This window comes from Haemaphysalis longicornis, unplaced genomic scaffold, assembly GCF_048455015.1.
Source record: "Haemaphysalis longicornis isolate Haplotype H1 unplaced genomic scaffold, Haemaphysalis longicornis Haplotype H1 scaffold_4, whole genome shotgun sequence".
NCBI classification, from domain to species: Eukaryota; Metazoa; Arthropoda; class Arachnida; order Ixodida; family Ixodidae; genus Haemaphysalis; species Haemaphysalis longicornis.
The window spans coordinates 62,471,249-62,484,772 of record NW_027526361.1 but is presented as its reverse complement, the minus strand read 5'-3'; the positions used below and the strand labels follow the sequence as shown (position 1 = coordinate 62,484,772).

At 49.2% G+C, this 13,524-nt stretch overlaps 1 protein-coding gene across 1 annotated transcript in view; it reads right to left on the bottom strand.

Annotated features, from left to right (window-relative positions):
- LOC144178834 (uncharacterized) overlaps nt 1-13,524 on the bottom strand; it is a 172,692-nt gene that overhangs the window by 29,564 nt on the left and 129,604 nt on the right. Inside the window, exons 2-3 of the mRNA XM_077706964.1 lie at nt 3,378-3,706; nt 1,831-1,977 (exon numbers count right to left, since the gene is read on the bottom strand). Coding sequence (XP_077563090.1) covers nt 1,831-1,977; nt 3,378-3,706 — 476 coding nt within the window. The remainder of the gene's footprint in view (nt 1-1,830; nt 1,978-3,377; nt 3,707-13,524) is intronic.

The window sequence follows — 13,524 nt, the reverse complement described above, 5'->3', positions numbered from 1 at the left end:
CAGCAATCTGTGGCGGCAATTGTGGCATGGCGGCAGTTATTTCACCGCCACTGGGGGAACTTACGTCAGCCGGGATTTCGGGTAGGCCCGGGCCCGTGCAGTGCTCTATCTGGGTGTCCTTCCCCAGAGTGCGAAAGATATCGCGCCACATTATAGCGCGCGCCATATTATAGGATGAGGCCTTTGCAAAGGAGGCCGTTGAACGGGACCTCATCTTTTTCCGAGGGATGCCTAAACCGTTCAAATAGCGCGCAGCTGCGCAGTCCGTTCGCATTATGTCGCACGATGTCGCGCGATTTCTTTAGAGCGAAGCTATTTATGGCTAGGTTTCCGTGGAAGTTTCGTGTCGCTCAACAAATTTTAGGCGGCTAAAATGCCTTGTGGCAAAGCCAACTTTATCGCGACCGCTCAGCAGAAAATGACTGCAGCTCTCGATTCATCGAAGCTTCCCCAAAAACAATTAAGCAACGATTGGCCTCTAAGAGACGACTCTATCTTTACACCGAGTCTAATTTAACTGTCGCAATTAATCAGCCCACAGTGAAGCTGCAGACGTTGTATAATTCCCATTTGCTGTCAGTACATATGGGCTTCTACGGGAGGGAAACAGACACCCCTGTTTGTTTACGTGCTTGGATAAAGCGGTTGTGCTTCCAACAACAAGTAATCACCAAGCCATAGTCCCTACCATTACTCAATTATGAATATATATATACTTCGCTGGTCATTTGCCTTTACAGGGTTAAATGGCTGCTTTTTTTCTTGCCAATTGCATCACATTCTACCATTAAATGGGAGAAAGCGTCCCCTAGCAACCAAGAAGTATACGTTCTCAGTCCGATCAAACCTCGAGGCGGTAAAAGACACAACGGGGCACGCGACGACTGCAACGAATTCTAAGCTCTGCTTCTCAGGCACGTTTCCTTGTGACATCCTCCACTAGGCTTGGCCTTCCCTCTTTCATCAATCTGCGCAGCACCACAGAGGTCGTCGACGTGGTCACCTGACAACCATGACGCCGTGGCTCGTGCTGACACGTCGATGACACGAGCAAACACGGCGGCCTTCTTAGGGTTACCGCATCAGTGCCTTCCAGCAGCACCTTGAAATAGCACCAGGCAGCTTCGAGCGAGCCAGCCCGTAAGATTCATTGCGTGTATACAAGCCAGGTCACTGTTTTCTTTTTAAGCCTGTTTCTCCAGACTATGCAGGACTCTGTGCCTTGCATTTACCTTAGCGCGCCGCCTCGGGCAGATTTTCATGTGGCACGCACACGTGAGCGATACCGTTCTCTACACGCGCACGTCACGTTCCCAAAACGTACGTGACTTCCTTCATTTTTTCGCTGTGAACGCAGAACGCTGCCGTCTGTGATAGTATTTATTTTATCCTTTCTTTTTTTCTTTTGGGTGGTCTCGGCGCCTCGGGCATCGCACAGTTTGCGGGAGAAGCGTGCAGTTCTACATTTTGTTGTGAAGCTCAATATAAAACTGCAACGTAGAAACCCCGCCAAATAGGTTTCAGAGCAACACGGGCAGAGCGATCGTTTGCCGCGTAAAAGAAATAGATGGTAACTAAAATCTTAATTTAAGCTTTGCTTATTATAGTTTCAAGGCACAGTTAAGAGCCAGACACACGAACGGAAACATATTTCCGAAAATCCGAAAGCGGAGGTCCGGACAATTAAGTTCCATTTACTGCGGCAAAGGGGTGGAGCTGGTAGAAATCCAAGTGGTAGGAATTCGAGAGCATAAAAATGACACGCAGCTTGCGTTTCTCTATAGGAACAACCCTCGGGTGTGCGACACGGAAAAGACGGCTCCCGCTCACCAGTGGTGGGGGCGGTGGCGCTGCCCTCGTCGTCATGAGAGCCACGGGCCTGAAGACGCTTCCGAAGACGGGCCCAGCAGCGGCCAGGTCGGCCGCCAACTCGGGACTCCGCGACGACGGGCAGCCGGATCCCACGGATGCCGCCGCCTGCACGTCCAAGCGAGGGGCTTGAACAGCGCCATCGACACACGTTCGCAGCGCCGAGTAGCGCGTGGTCTAATGGCCACTGGGATCTCGACTCAACACAGTGTTCATTCTCCTTCTGTTAAAGTACGTGTCGTGACAGTCATAAACATGTGGAAGGGGAGAACGGGCGAACTATAAGCAGAAAAGAGGGGAGGATGGCGAATCTGCGAAGCAAAGCCTGTGGGTGCCCTTCCTGTGGCTCATTCCCGCACTTCGGAAATTAATCGCCTTTACCAGTACGGTTTCAGTCTATCCCTCCATCCCCCTACCCCACCCATCCCTCCCTCTCTTCCTCCCTCTCTCTTCCTCTCTCTCTGGCGTTAAACACGCAATTCGCGCTTAGCCCTTCGTTATTGGCTTCATGCTGTTACTCGGCAACAAGCCGCAGACTTAGTCCTTCAGTGCGAAAACATGCCGAGATTTACTGAGTGAAACAAAACACAGTTCATTTGACCTAGCGCACCAAATTCTGTGACAGTCTCCAGGATGGCGTTCCCAGGTAACGTGCCTCAGCTGCACAGCGACTTTGTCTGAGCGAAAAGCGTACCATTGGTTTTTCTCGCGAACATCTCCGTTGGTAAGTTAGGCACGCGCTTACGTACGCACGGTGCAAATACCCTCCACCACAACATCGTCCCACTGCATGTATACCGTCCGGCTAAGGTGTAGGAGCTCAGGCCCAACAAGCATTTAACGCAGCTGGAGAGCTATGCCGTTGAGAAGTTTCTTGTGAACCTCGCTCTTTGTCACTGATATACTGTTCCTAATTAGGGGGTGCAGACTTTGCATTAAAATATGGTATTCTCCTTGATTAACCTAAGAATTTATCCCTACGAACGGATTTAAAGAGACATCGCCGTAGCCTTGACGGCCGGACGCTTTGACGTGAAGGTGGAAGCTGGTGAGCGGAATCATGAGCACGCTCACGCGAGGTAGTGAGCGTGATCATTAGCTCTTCACCATTTATGGGCAGTGAGGAGAAACGGCAGCGCTATCCCGTTCCTCATTATATATAGTGATAGATGAGTCGCGCAGAATGACCTCAATCGTGATACGTCATGGCAAGAGGGATGAGTAATGCCGTTTCAATACGCATTGAGAAGGAAGTTGAATGCGTCTGCTAGTGTGTTCAGGAATGCACCTGTACTTTTTTTTCACCTTCTTGCATCCCTCTCGTTCCCACAGTCCTTCCAGGAAGATTTAGATGATGCGAAGCTTTGTCCTTATCCAGCTTATCCAGCTAGTGTTGCATAAACTCATCTCGCGTTAGAGAAACAAAGGTAGCCCACAGGGCTGCACGTTGCTGCTTCTGCTGTTCAATTTGCGTTCGACCAGAGGTATGCCCATGTTTCATTTCGTACCTGGGCGGCGAGTAGCTGGGGAGCGTAGACGGCAGCGGCTGCGGCGGCCACGGCGGCCGCTCCTCCGGCGGCCGCAGTGCCTCCGGCCACACCCGCGGCGGAGGCGCCCACGGGCGGCGAGCCGCTGGCCACGGGGTACGAATAGCAGCCCGAGCGGTACGGGTAGGCGGGCTGCGGGTGGTAGTAAGGGTAGGCCGGGTACGGCAGGCTGCTCAGCGTCTGGTACATGAGCGCCGGAGGCGGCAGGTTCTGCAGCAGCCAGGACGAAGGGAAGCCCCCGTACAGCAGCGCCGCGTCGCCCAGGTTCAGCTTCAGGTCCAGCGGGCTCCCTGCAGCGCGAGGATGTCGGGAACGGTCTTTTAACACGAAAGTGTTTTATTCCGGGATGCACGAAGATTTCACTTGTGTCATATCCGTCACGGAAGTGGTGCCAGTACAACGAAGCAAGCGGCCTGTAAAGGGTGCACCCTTGCACACATGGTCTTCTTGCGGGGAAGCAAGCTTTAGTACTAACGAGTACGTTATAGTACTTCGGGTTGTTCGTTTTCGGGTTTTATATTTTAACACGAAAGTGTTTTATGCCGTGACGTCATATCCGTCCCGGAAATGACGCCAGTACACCTTTGCCGCAGGGACGCGCCAGCAAGATGTCGCTCGCCAAGCACACCTCACAAGACAGCCGCCGACCCGCAAATCGTGCTCAGCTGCAGATTTCGCTGCACATTTCACTTTCGTGTTTTACCGATTCCTATCACAGAGGAATCAACCACAGTTTTCTTTTACTACCGCGAACCTCTAAAGGCCATGTTGTCTACACAGGGCCAGCCTACCCTCATCCAAGTCCGTTCGTCTCTAACCTAATACACCATTCGCGTAGCCGCCATGGAAGCTGCTGAGCACTCGGAAAGAAGTCCCGCCCCTGTTTCCTCTTGCTCATACACCCACGTCGCGAGAGTCGCCCTCCTTTGCCAAAACACCTTTACGCTCCCCCTCCTCTGAGTGCGCTCCGTGGTGTACGCGAATCCTTTAATACTACAAAGACATTGCCAAAAAAGTGTTGCGAAGTTCTTTCATTTGTATGTCCGTGGCCTGCTCCGTTTTCGGCACAGCTTACGCCTGGAATTGTCAGGATTATTTTACTCGAGTGGTTCATCTCTGCAGTGGCCTCTGCCCCTCATTTGTTCTGGCTGTCCATGGTTGTCATCATCACCATCATCATCATAATCACCAGCCTATTTACGCCTACTGCAGGGCAAAGGCCTCTCCCATTACTCAAATTATCCCGGTCTTGTGCTAACCGCGACCAATTTATCCCCGCAAACTTCTTGATCTCATCTGCCCAGCTAACTTTCGGCCGCCCCCTGCAACGCTTGCCTTCTCTAGGGATCCACTCTGTTACCATTAATGACCAACAGTTATCTTGCCTTCGCATTACATGCCCTGTCCACGTCCATTTCTTCTTTTTAATTTCTACTAATATGTCCTTAATACGCGTTTGTTCCCTGACTCACTCCGCTCTCTTCTTGGACCTCAATGTTACACCTACCATCTTCTGTTCCATTGCTCGCTGAGTTGTCCTCAATTTAAGTTGAACCCTCTTAGTGAGCATCCAAGTCTCTGCCCTGTAGGTGAGTGCCGGTAAGATGCAGCTGTCATACACTTTCTTTTTCAGTGACAATGGCAGGCTGCCATTCATTACCTGAGAATGCCTGCTGAACGCACTCCATCACATTCTTGTCCTTCTAATAATCTCTAACTCATGGTTGGGATCCGGGGAGACAACTTGGCCTAAGTAGATATATTTGCTTACCACTTCCACTGCCTCGCCACCTATGTCAAACCGCTGTGCTCCCCCCAGATTATTTATCATTACTTTAGTTTTCCGGATATTAATTTTCAGGCCCACGGTTCTACTTTGCTTGTCCAGTACGGTAAGCACGCTTTGTACATGGTTGTACAAGATTGCAAAGGCGGAATGTGATAAGGTAGCACGCTTTGATTATGTGTGCAGAAATATCTCTACTACAGATAGCCAAAATTCGTATCGCAGAAAACGTTTAAATCAACAATGAGGACAGCCAGAGAGCGTGAGATTTGATCTTATTTTTCCTACGCATGCAAAAAAAAAAAAAGCGCGTCCTACGGGCTGCGTTCGTTGGGACAGTCAATTTTAAAAAGTAAAAAAAAAAAAAAAACAGGTTATGCGTGAAAAAGCTAAGCATTGGAAATCTGTTAAGCGCACCCCCCCCCCCCCCCCCTTTTCCGCTGGTTAATTGAAAATACGCGATATGTTTTTCTCTAGCAACTGAGAATTGAGTTTTCTTACAGCGTCTGGCCTTCCTTTTCCTTCACGCTCCGTGTAATTCCTTTACCCCCCTCCCTTGTATCTTTCCCTCTCAACTTTATTTCCTCATCTGGGAGGCTTAACGTAGATGCTGGACGAAGAAGGCACAGTATAAAGGCATTGTACGCGCAGCAGGCCTATCCATAGATCAATTTTTCTCAGCATAACTGGAGATTTATCAAACCAATAAAGCAGGCCTTCAGCTAGAGAGAAAGCTTGCTCTCCATCATAATTAGAGCAGACGTGACGATAAGCAGATGTAGTGGAAAAAGTTGGGTTCCCCGCTTTTAATAGACCTTATGCGAAATTGCTTGGTGATCTAGCAACACTGATGTAAACGAGACCGTCGGCCATATTGGTACGGGCGCCGATCGGGAAGTCTTGTATTGTTTACTGTGGAAGAGTAGGTGACGGTAACGCGGTATGGCTCAAACTGGGCTGCGTTTTCCGACTTCCGACCGCGGATTGTGGACGAAGGACTTGTCTGCGCTGCCGACTGCGTCTGAAGACTCATACCACTCGGGGTGCCACGCCAAAGACCCATCCGAGCGGCAGCGGAGCAGGGCATGCCGCCTAGCCACCGAGGCGCATTGCTCGCCTTCATCGATGTGGACAAACACGTGCGACTCGCAGTAAGTAAATCCTTCTTTGTTTTTTGCTTGACGCGAGTTAACCGGTATGAGCATTTGTATAGCACTTTGTTCACCGTTGTTTACCATGCAAATGGACTTGTTGCAGTAACCCTGAAAGAGGAAAGCGACAATCGCCAGACCGTACCGCTAGTGGGTGGATTAGGTATTTTCAAATGCTTTACATCGAATTTACGTGAAGATTTTTGGTGAAGATGTTTACGGAAAGGTTGCGGCCGTTTTCCATGACGGTCGTCCGCCCGCGCGTTTGCCGCAAAGCAATCGCGCTTTGCGGCGAAGTCAACTACAAAAGCGCACATACGCCTTGAATTTTCTTTTTTGTGCGTTTCATTATTTATTGCGCATTTTCTGCCGCAAAAATCTGTTTGTGTGTCTGTCTTTCTTCTCCTTTTTTGGCGGTGGGGTGGTTGTGTTTGTTTCTAAAGCGCATGTTTTTGGAGTGCACGAATAGATAATACAATAAAACCTCGTTAGCTCGAACTCACTGAACTAGAAGATTTTTTTTTTTTAATTCGATGGGTCATCGGTATAGCCCGAATGTTTACCTGTTTATCTCGAAAGGTTCTGGAAGTGAGTTCCAGATAATCATATTATTCCTTGCTTAAGTTATGACGAACACGATTATGCGGGTACTGGTATCATTACCAACGGTGAGGTTTTTACATGTTAAACTTCCTTCTCTTGAAAATGCATTAACAAAGCATGCAGAGATACTTGCACGCTCGAACTTGACAAACGATTTTGACATCATTGCTGTTTCAGGTGTAGATTATTGTCCTTGCAACAGTGTTAAGAAAGACACAAAATCTGTTCATTTTGAGTCTGTTCCTTGCAGCCACTTCTTTCTGCTCTGTCCCTTTACCATAAACTGTAGCGGACTAGTGCTGTTCTTTCGTGAGTGCTATTTACTGTTACTCTCTCTGTTCTTGCAGGTTGGGCCTCATCCATGTGCTCAGCAGATGCTTTCGCTCTGAGAAGAAAAGGGGCAGGCCCTATGTTGTGTGCCTCACGTTTGAGACGGACAGTGGGGCGATTGTGAGGCAGCGTGCGATTGCCCGGCGGGTTGCAGTGGAGCATGGAGTCACATCCTGGCTGCTGTGCGCCTACTCGCCCTCTTGCAAGCCGAAGGTTTTAAGAGGCGCCACCGGAGCTTGCGTGCACTGAGCTGCCACAACAGTGGGGACGTACGAGGCAGCAGGGCATCAAGCCAGCGAGTGTCCAAGACATTGACTGGACAAGCCCGCGAGAAAATGGCCCCTCCCTTCCCTTGCCAATGCGTCTGTTCGATGCACGTCGAGTACAGGAGCAATGCGAGCAGCAACAAAGTGCCGTGCAGGCGCTTGGGAGAAAACTTGGTAGCCTTGGGAATGGGTTTTTTGCCTCAGTTGTGCTGGCCTCACCCCCCACAGTGACAGAAACAAGGACTGGCATGGCACCTGAAGGGTCACCTATGAGCTACCAGCAAGCATTCGTGCCACATTTCGCCGAGGTCATCTCGCGAGCACGCAGAGGCTGGGCAACGTCGTGTTTACTAGACCGCGGCATGCAGGGGTGCGCGAATGCTTCCCTTTGTTTTATTTATATCCACAGTTTGCTATACTGTACGCGCTATAAATCAGCGAAGTAGTTTAATTTATTCGGATTTTCACTGTGGATACAAAAAATTCAAAAGCACTCAAGCTGATGTGCGGCGGACTGATGCAACTGTGGCCGTTTTTTTTTATTTTTTGAATAAAACTTGAAAATTGACTCAGCTAGCTACATCAATGGCCACTATCATTACGTTGGAGGCATGCATACAGCATGTGAAAAACTAGAGGGGTGAGTGTGTATTTTAGTCGCAAAATATTTGACAGTAAATACACCGTGGCTGAAATGACAATGGGCAACAAGTTAACTTGACGTAACAACAAACCTGTCAGCGCGGCAAATCGGGAACCAAGTGCAAAAGCTCGAATTTTCCACCGTTAGATCATCATAAAACAGTGTACGCCACTTCTGCAACGACACGCGGCTAAATGCAACGTAAAAGAAACCAACAACACACTCCCATACCGTGCGCGCCCGCCACAGAGGAAATTTTCAACCGCACCGTGACGGCGTAGTGCGGCAAGAAAAGTTCGTTTACAGCCCTAGGTAAGAGAAAGGCTCGTGTAGGGGCTAAGCGGCACCATTTAACAATGAAATGAAGCGGGCGCAGAGCCACAGGGACGAGTAAAGAAACAGCTAATTTTGGCAACGTGTGGTACTGTTTTCCCGGTCGAGCGCCGCTGTCAGTCGCATGAATAGGTAGCGTACGCTCAGGCTTCATTTAGAATACAAAGGCTGGACCACAGAACTCCAACGCAGCTGTATTTTTCATCTGGACAGCGACTACGGAATCCCGCGTTAGGCGAACCAACGACAAATATTCGCTCCCAGCGCACCGCGCCCAGCCTGTCACAAAGGTTGCTCGCGCCGGCATAGTTCGCGTCAGAAAGTTCGTTCTAAAGCGTGGAACTTCACGTACCTTTTCTCCATTTGGACCGGTATTTCCGCATTGCGTCCACTGCGGCACGAAGCAATGCTCCGGCATTGTAGTCCATCACCAAGAGCGGTCAATGCCCGCCTTCTATGTTTTGCTAATTGGTTTCGGTTTCAAACGACCGTACCAAAATGGCGGACCTAGTTACCGGAGTCGACGTGAGATGGCGGGGCGCATTTTGCATAGGGTCTATTCTCAAACATAAGAAGTCAAATATTACTATCGATAATGTTATTGATCACCTCTAAAATTAAAATATTTGCGGGGCCCACTGGCTGGGTTATCCCTTATGAAAAATCATGGCATGGAAACGCGGCAACACACTCCAAGTGACACAGTCCTAATCACGTTCTGCGTGAATCGATAATCACCTCAACAATTTGGTTTTTCCACTAACTCAAGCACTGCATGGCAGCGTCGTGTAGATCCGGCGCGTAGCAACACATGCGCGCCAACTTCATGCAAGCCCTGACAAACAAGAACAAACAACAAGGCAACTAGGAAAACCCAACGCAAACAGCCAGCCGTACTTAATTCTCACGGATCAGCAACGAGCCATGTGTGTTTCGGCGGCTTTCCGACAGAACAAAACATTAAGAAAACAAGAGAGCTGACACACAATGAATGCCTCTTTCCACTCCGCGTACACTTCGTCGGGACCGGGCGACGCAGACGTGAACAAACTACGCGCACACACGAAACACGCAAGAACGACATTTACATTATTGTTCGTCTTGGCGCGGAGTGCCCAGCAATTGTGCTTCAGCGCCACTGCGCGCAATAATAAGGCGAAGCAGCTATAAAGTCTGCAGCGAACGCCGGCTGCGGCCTCGCAGCGCGAGTAAAGGATCGAATCCCGCTGCCTCCTTGTACTATTCTGATACACGAGCAAAACGAGAAAGAACAACAAAAAAGAGAGAGGAAAATACAACTCGTAGAAGGACCCAGCACGGCGCAGTGCGCCCCGTCTCCACGACCCGCGAAGTTTACCGAGAGAAACCTTGGCCACGAAACGAGCATCTCCTCACTCCAGACTGAAAGACAAACAAAGGCATTAACGGTCTCCCGCCGCATTGTTCCTCGGTGCTCGTTTCTGGATTGCGTCCTCGGCGTCTGCCGCCCCGTCCTGCGAGCCGTGTGCTCCCCAATTCGCACCCGGTGTTGATCGCGGACAAGCCAGCGCTGCGCCAGTGTCCCTGCTAAACACAATCTCCTCCCCCTCTCCCCGTTCCTTTGGGTCCTGTAAGTATACACTGGTCGATGCTGCTCTTATAACTGGCTGTCTAGCCTCGTGTCTCGTCGAGTTCAATCCTCCTCGGCTCGCATCGATAAGTGATGAACGGGAATGCAGTGCTCGTGGGATTGTTCGCGGGAATTTCGAGCCTTGGTGCGTTTGTTTCTGACCGTTCGGGCGGCACGTGCGAAGACGTAAGATGAAAGAGGACGATGAGAGTTGTGCTATCACCCTCCTAGTCGGCGAGGTTAGAGGAGGAGGCTTGGCATCCTTACTGCAGCAAGGGGCCAGAACGTGGTTGGATGCATATGGAAGTTCCCTGCGTGGAAAAACTTACGAGACAACAGAAAACGGATTGCGAAAACTGTTGCCACGTTTTTTCACTTAATTTTGACAAAATATTGCATTTAAACTCATAAAAATAAACATGTCTCGATCCATTTTCAAACACTTTGTTTTTCTTTCATTGTTTGCTTGCTTCCGCTTCCTATTCTTTACTTCCCCCTTTTATTAATCTTTCTCCAGTGTAACCTGCTTAACAAACACAGAATATATCCCTCTTAAGCGTATCGTTCTCGTACCGCCGGCTGATCAAAACCAGCGCCCTATCGTCGTCTATACAGCCACTCCTACGTGGGGAGAACGTACTCCTTGCCTGATATGTTATTATGAGCGCGTATAATAAAATGAAGAGCGGCAGAACAAGCTAGATTGGAAAAATGGCAGAAATACTGCCATTTTTCCAATCCATTCCATTTCCATTTTTCCATTTCCAATCATTTCCATTTTTCCAAATACGGAAAAAAATACAGAAATACAGCAGGGGGCTTTGCGCTCCGCGCAAAGCCCCCTCCGTCGTTAGTGACTGCTGCGCCTCTAGGAGAGGCAAGGGTTATTGTTCAAAGCCCGGCGCGGCGCGTAACCATGCCGCTGATCGTTCAATCGTCCGCTGACCGCTGATGTGTCGCAGCCATTGGGACGTAAGAACAACGCATACTTTGTGGTCACTGAGCGCGCTCCCTTTTTTGTTGTTGTTATTTTCTGTTCTGTTGTTTTCTGTTGTTGTTGTTTTCGCGAAAGGGGACAATTAATATGAGTGCTTGTATTGGGATTGGAAAATGCCTTTTCAGCAGTGAACTTGTGTGAGGCAGGGAAGGTGACCTGAAAAAGAAGCTGGAGTAGAGCAGTCAAGCTCACTACACAGTGACTTAGTCTTTGTGCAGTTGGCTTTCCCAGATTGAATTTGTGTGTATCATTTACTAGACTCCCCTACAATGCAGTCGATACAGAGGTTGTTTGGTAGCCAAGAAGACGTCGGTTCCAGTCCTTCTGGGGCAATATTTGGTGCGCTTACTAGTCTGTGTAGCTGAGTCACACCCGCCGCGCTTCCGTCCCAGCTAAGCTAGTTTTCCGTGACGCTTCCGCTCGCAACTACAAGTTTCCTTATTCCCCACCCCGTCCTCGGATAATTGAGGGTAGTCTGATAGCTTAGGGTAGGGGAAGCCACCAAGGAGGAGTAAGTTAGTACAAATAATAAATTTGTCGTCCACCGAATTGCAAGCATGCGGGGAAAAAATTACAACGACTTCTCATGAAACTTGGCAGCTAAGAAGCAATTCGCAGCTGTCCAAGGTTTGAGCCTTGGAGTACCGATGTCGCCAGTCCAGGTTAACGTATGCGAAAGCAATGAAATGAAATCACTGCCACTCATTTTATTCTAGTAAGGTTGTTAAATTAATTATTTTATGGCCCTCGTTAACCTATTTGTTGTAATTATTCGTCATTCGAGACCCCGACGTCTTGTGTGTTTTGAAGGCAGTCTATTCGGCGTTCAGCATAGACACCAGCGCACACTGCTCTGTGTGTAAACATGTCCATGACATAAGAATAACAGAGCCTGCATGCAAGCAGAGCCGGATAATGGACGATTTTGCGTGACTACGTATATCCGGAATGGGCACCCAATCATCTGTGCATATTCATGCAAGTCAGAGCCGGCTTACGCACAAACCCGGAGAGCTATGCTGCCTCAATAATGGCTCAGTGCCAGCTGACGTACCCATGGCTGGAAACTCATTTTTCCCCGGCACGAATCATTCGGGATGGCAGTCCGATAGGCTGGCCTGACGTTTGCGCGCACACTTGCTGTCTTATTATTCTTATCGGCCTTGACAGAGCTATCTACTGCACTGGACTACTTAGCTGTCCAGTGCAGTATTTTCTCGCATATCACTGGTCCATGTGGCACGAGATGTACGCGCTTGTTCTGCGCCGTTTGCCACGTCTGTGGATTGCGCATGCGCGAGCGTGAAATAGAACGCGTTGGTTTGAGTCGCCGTATCAGCATTCTATTTTGATTGTGGGGTTTAACGCGCCGAATCTACGCCATGCAGGGCTATGAGGCGCGCCGGGGAGGAGGGCTCCGGAATAATTTCAACCACAACGGGATCTTTAACGCATGCCGAAATGTCGACGCGCGGGAGCTTTCGCTTTTCGCCTCCATCATTTGAACCTGGCATGTAAGCCTGGCATGTCATTTCATTTCATTACGTTTATTCCCACCTTAAGGCACGAGGGCACTAAATGAGGGCGGGGGGAAGGGGGGCACAGAGACACAATACACGTCATCAAGAAAAAACCGGATTAAGAGAGAGCAAAACAAAAACAAATTACAAAAGCGCGACAAGTATAGCAACAAATGTAAAAATTGCAGCTCAAAATATACGGTACAAAAGCGCGAAGCCCACATTATAACAGAACAAAAGCAAATTTCCATATAGCAGGCGTCAACAAGTGATTCTGTGAGCGCGAAAGCATGACGCAAAATCGTGGATATTTCAGCTGTATACAAAGCTTCTTTTTTTTCTTTTTCTTCTAAACTAGGGGCGTCGATTCTTTTCAAATGTTTTCTTCAAGCCTAACAGTTAGCACCCCTGAAATGTAAGATGATAAACACTGTTTATCTCCCTTCACGGCAAAGTTAAAGGGCACAGAAAACTATGAAGTCTATGTCAAGTTCGTTATTAACTTCACCGGCACACTCCGGGAAGTACGTGGGAGGCGGTAGTCGTAATAGGCACTTCCTTTTATTTTCTGTCCTGTTTCGGGAATGCCTAAACGAATGTTGTTGTTGTTTGTTCGTCTATTTAATAGCCTCAAGGCTTAGTAGACACCAAGCGAGTCCGATCTATATCCAGGAAACTAGGTTGGCCTCCCAGATATAGTCCAGTAGGGAACGGCGGGAACGGTAGGCAGGACCATGGAGCCACCGATGGTAATGCGTGTCTTGCTGCAAATTTAGGCCTGCTGCCATCAAACATTTTCTTCGAATGTCCTTAGTTCCAGGGCATGTCCATAGTATGTGGTGAAGGTCTGCCGGAACCGTTTCCTCACAG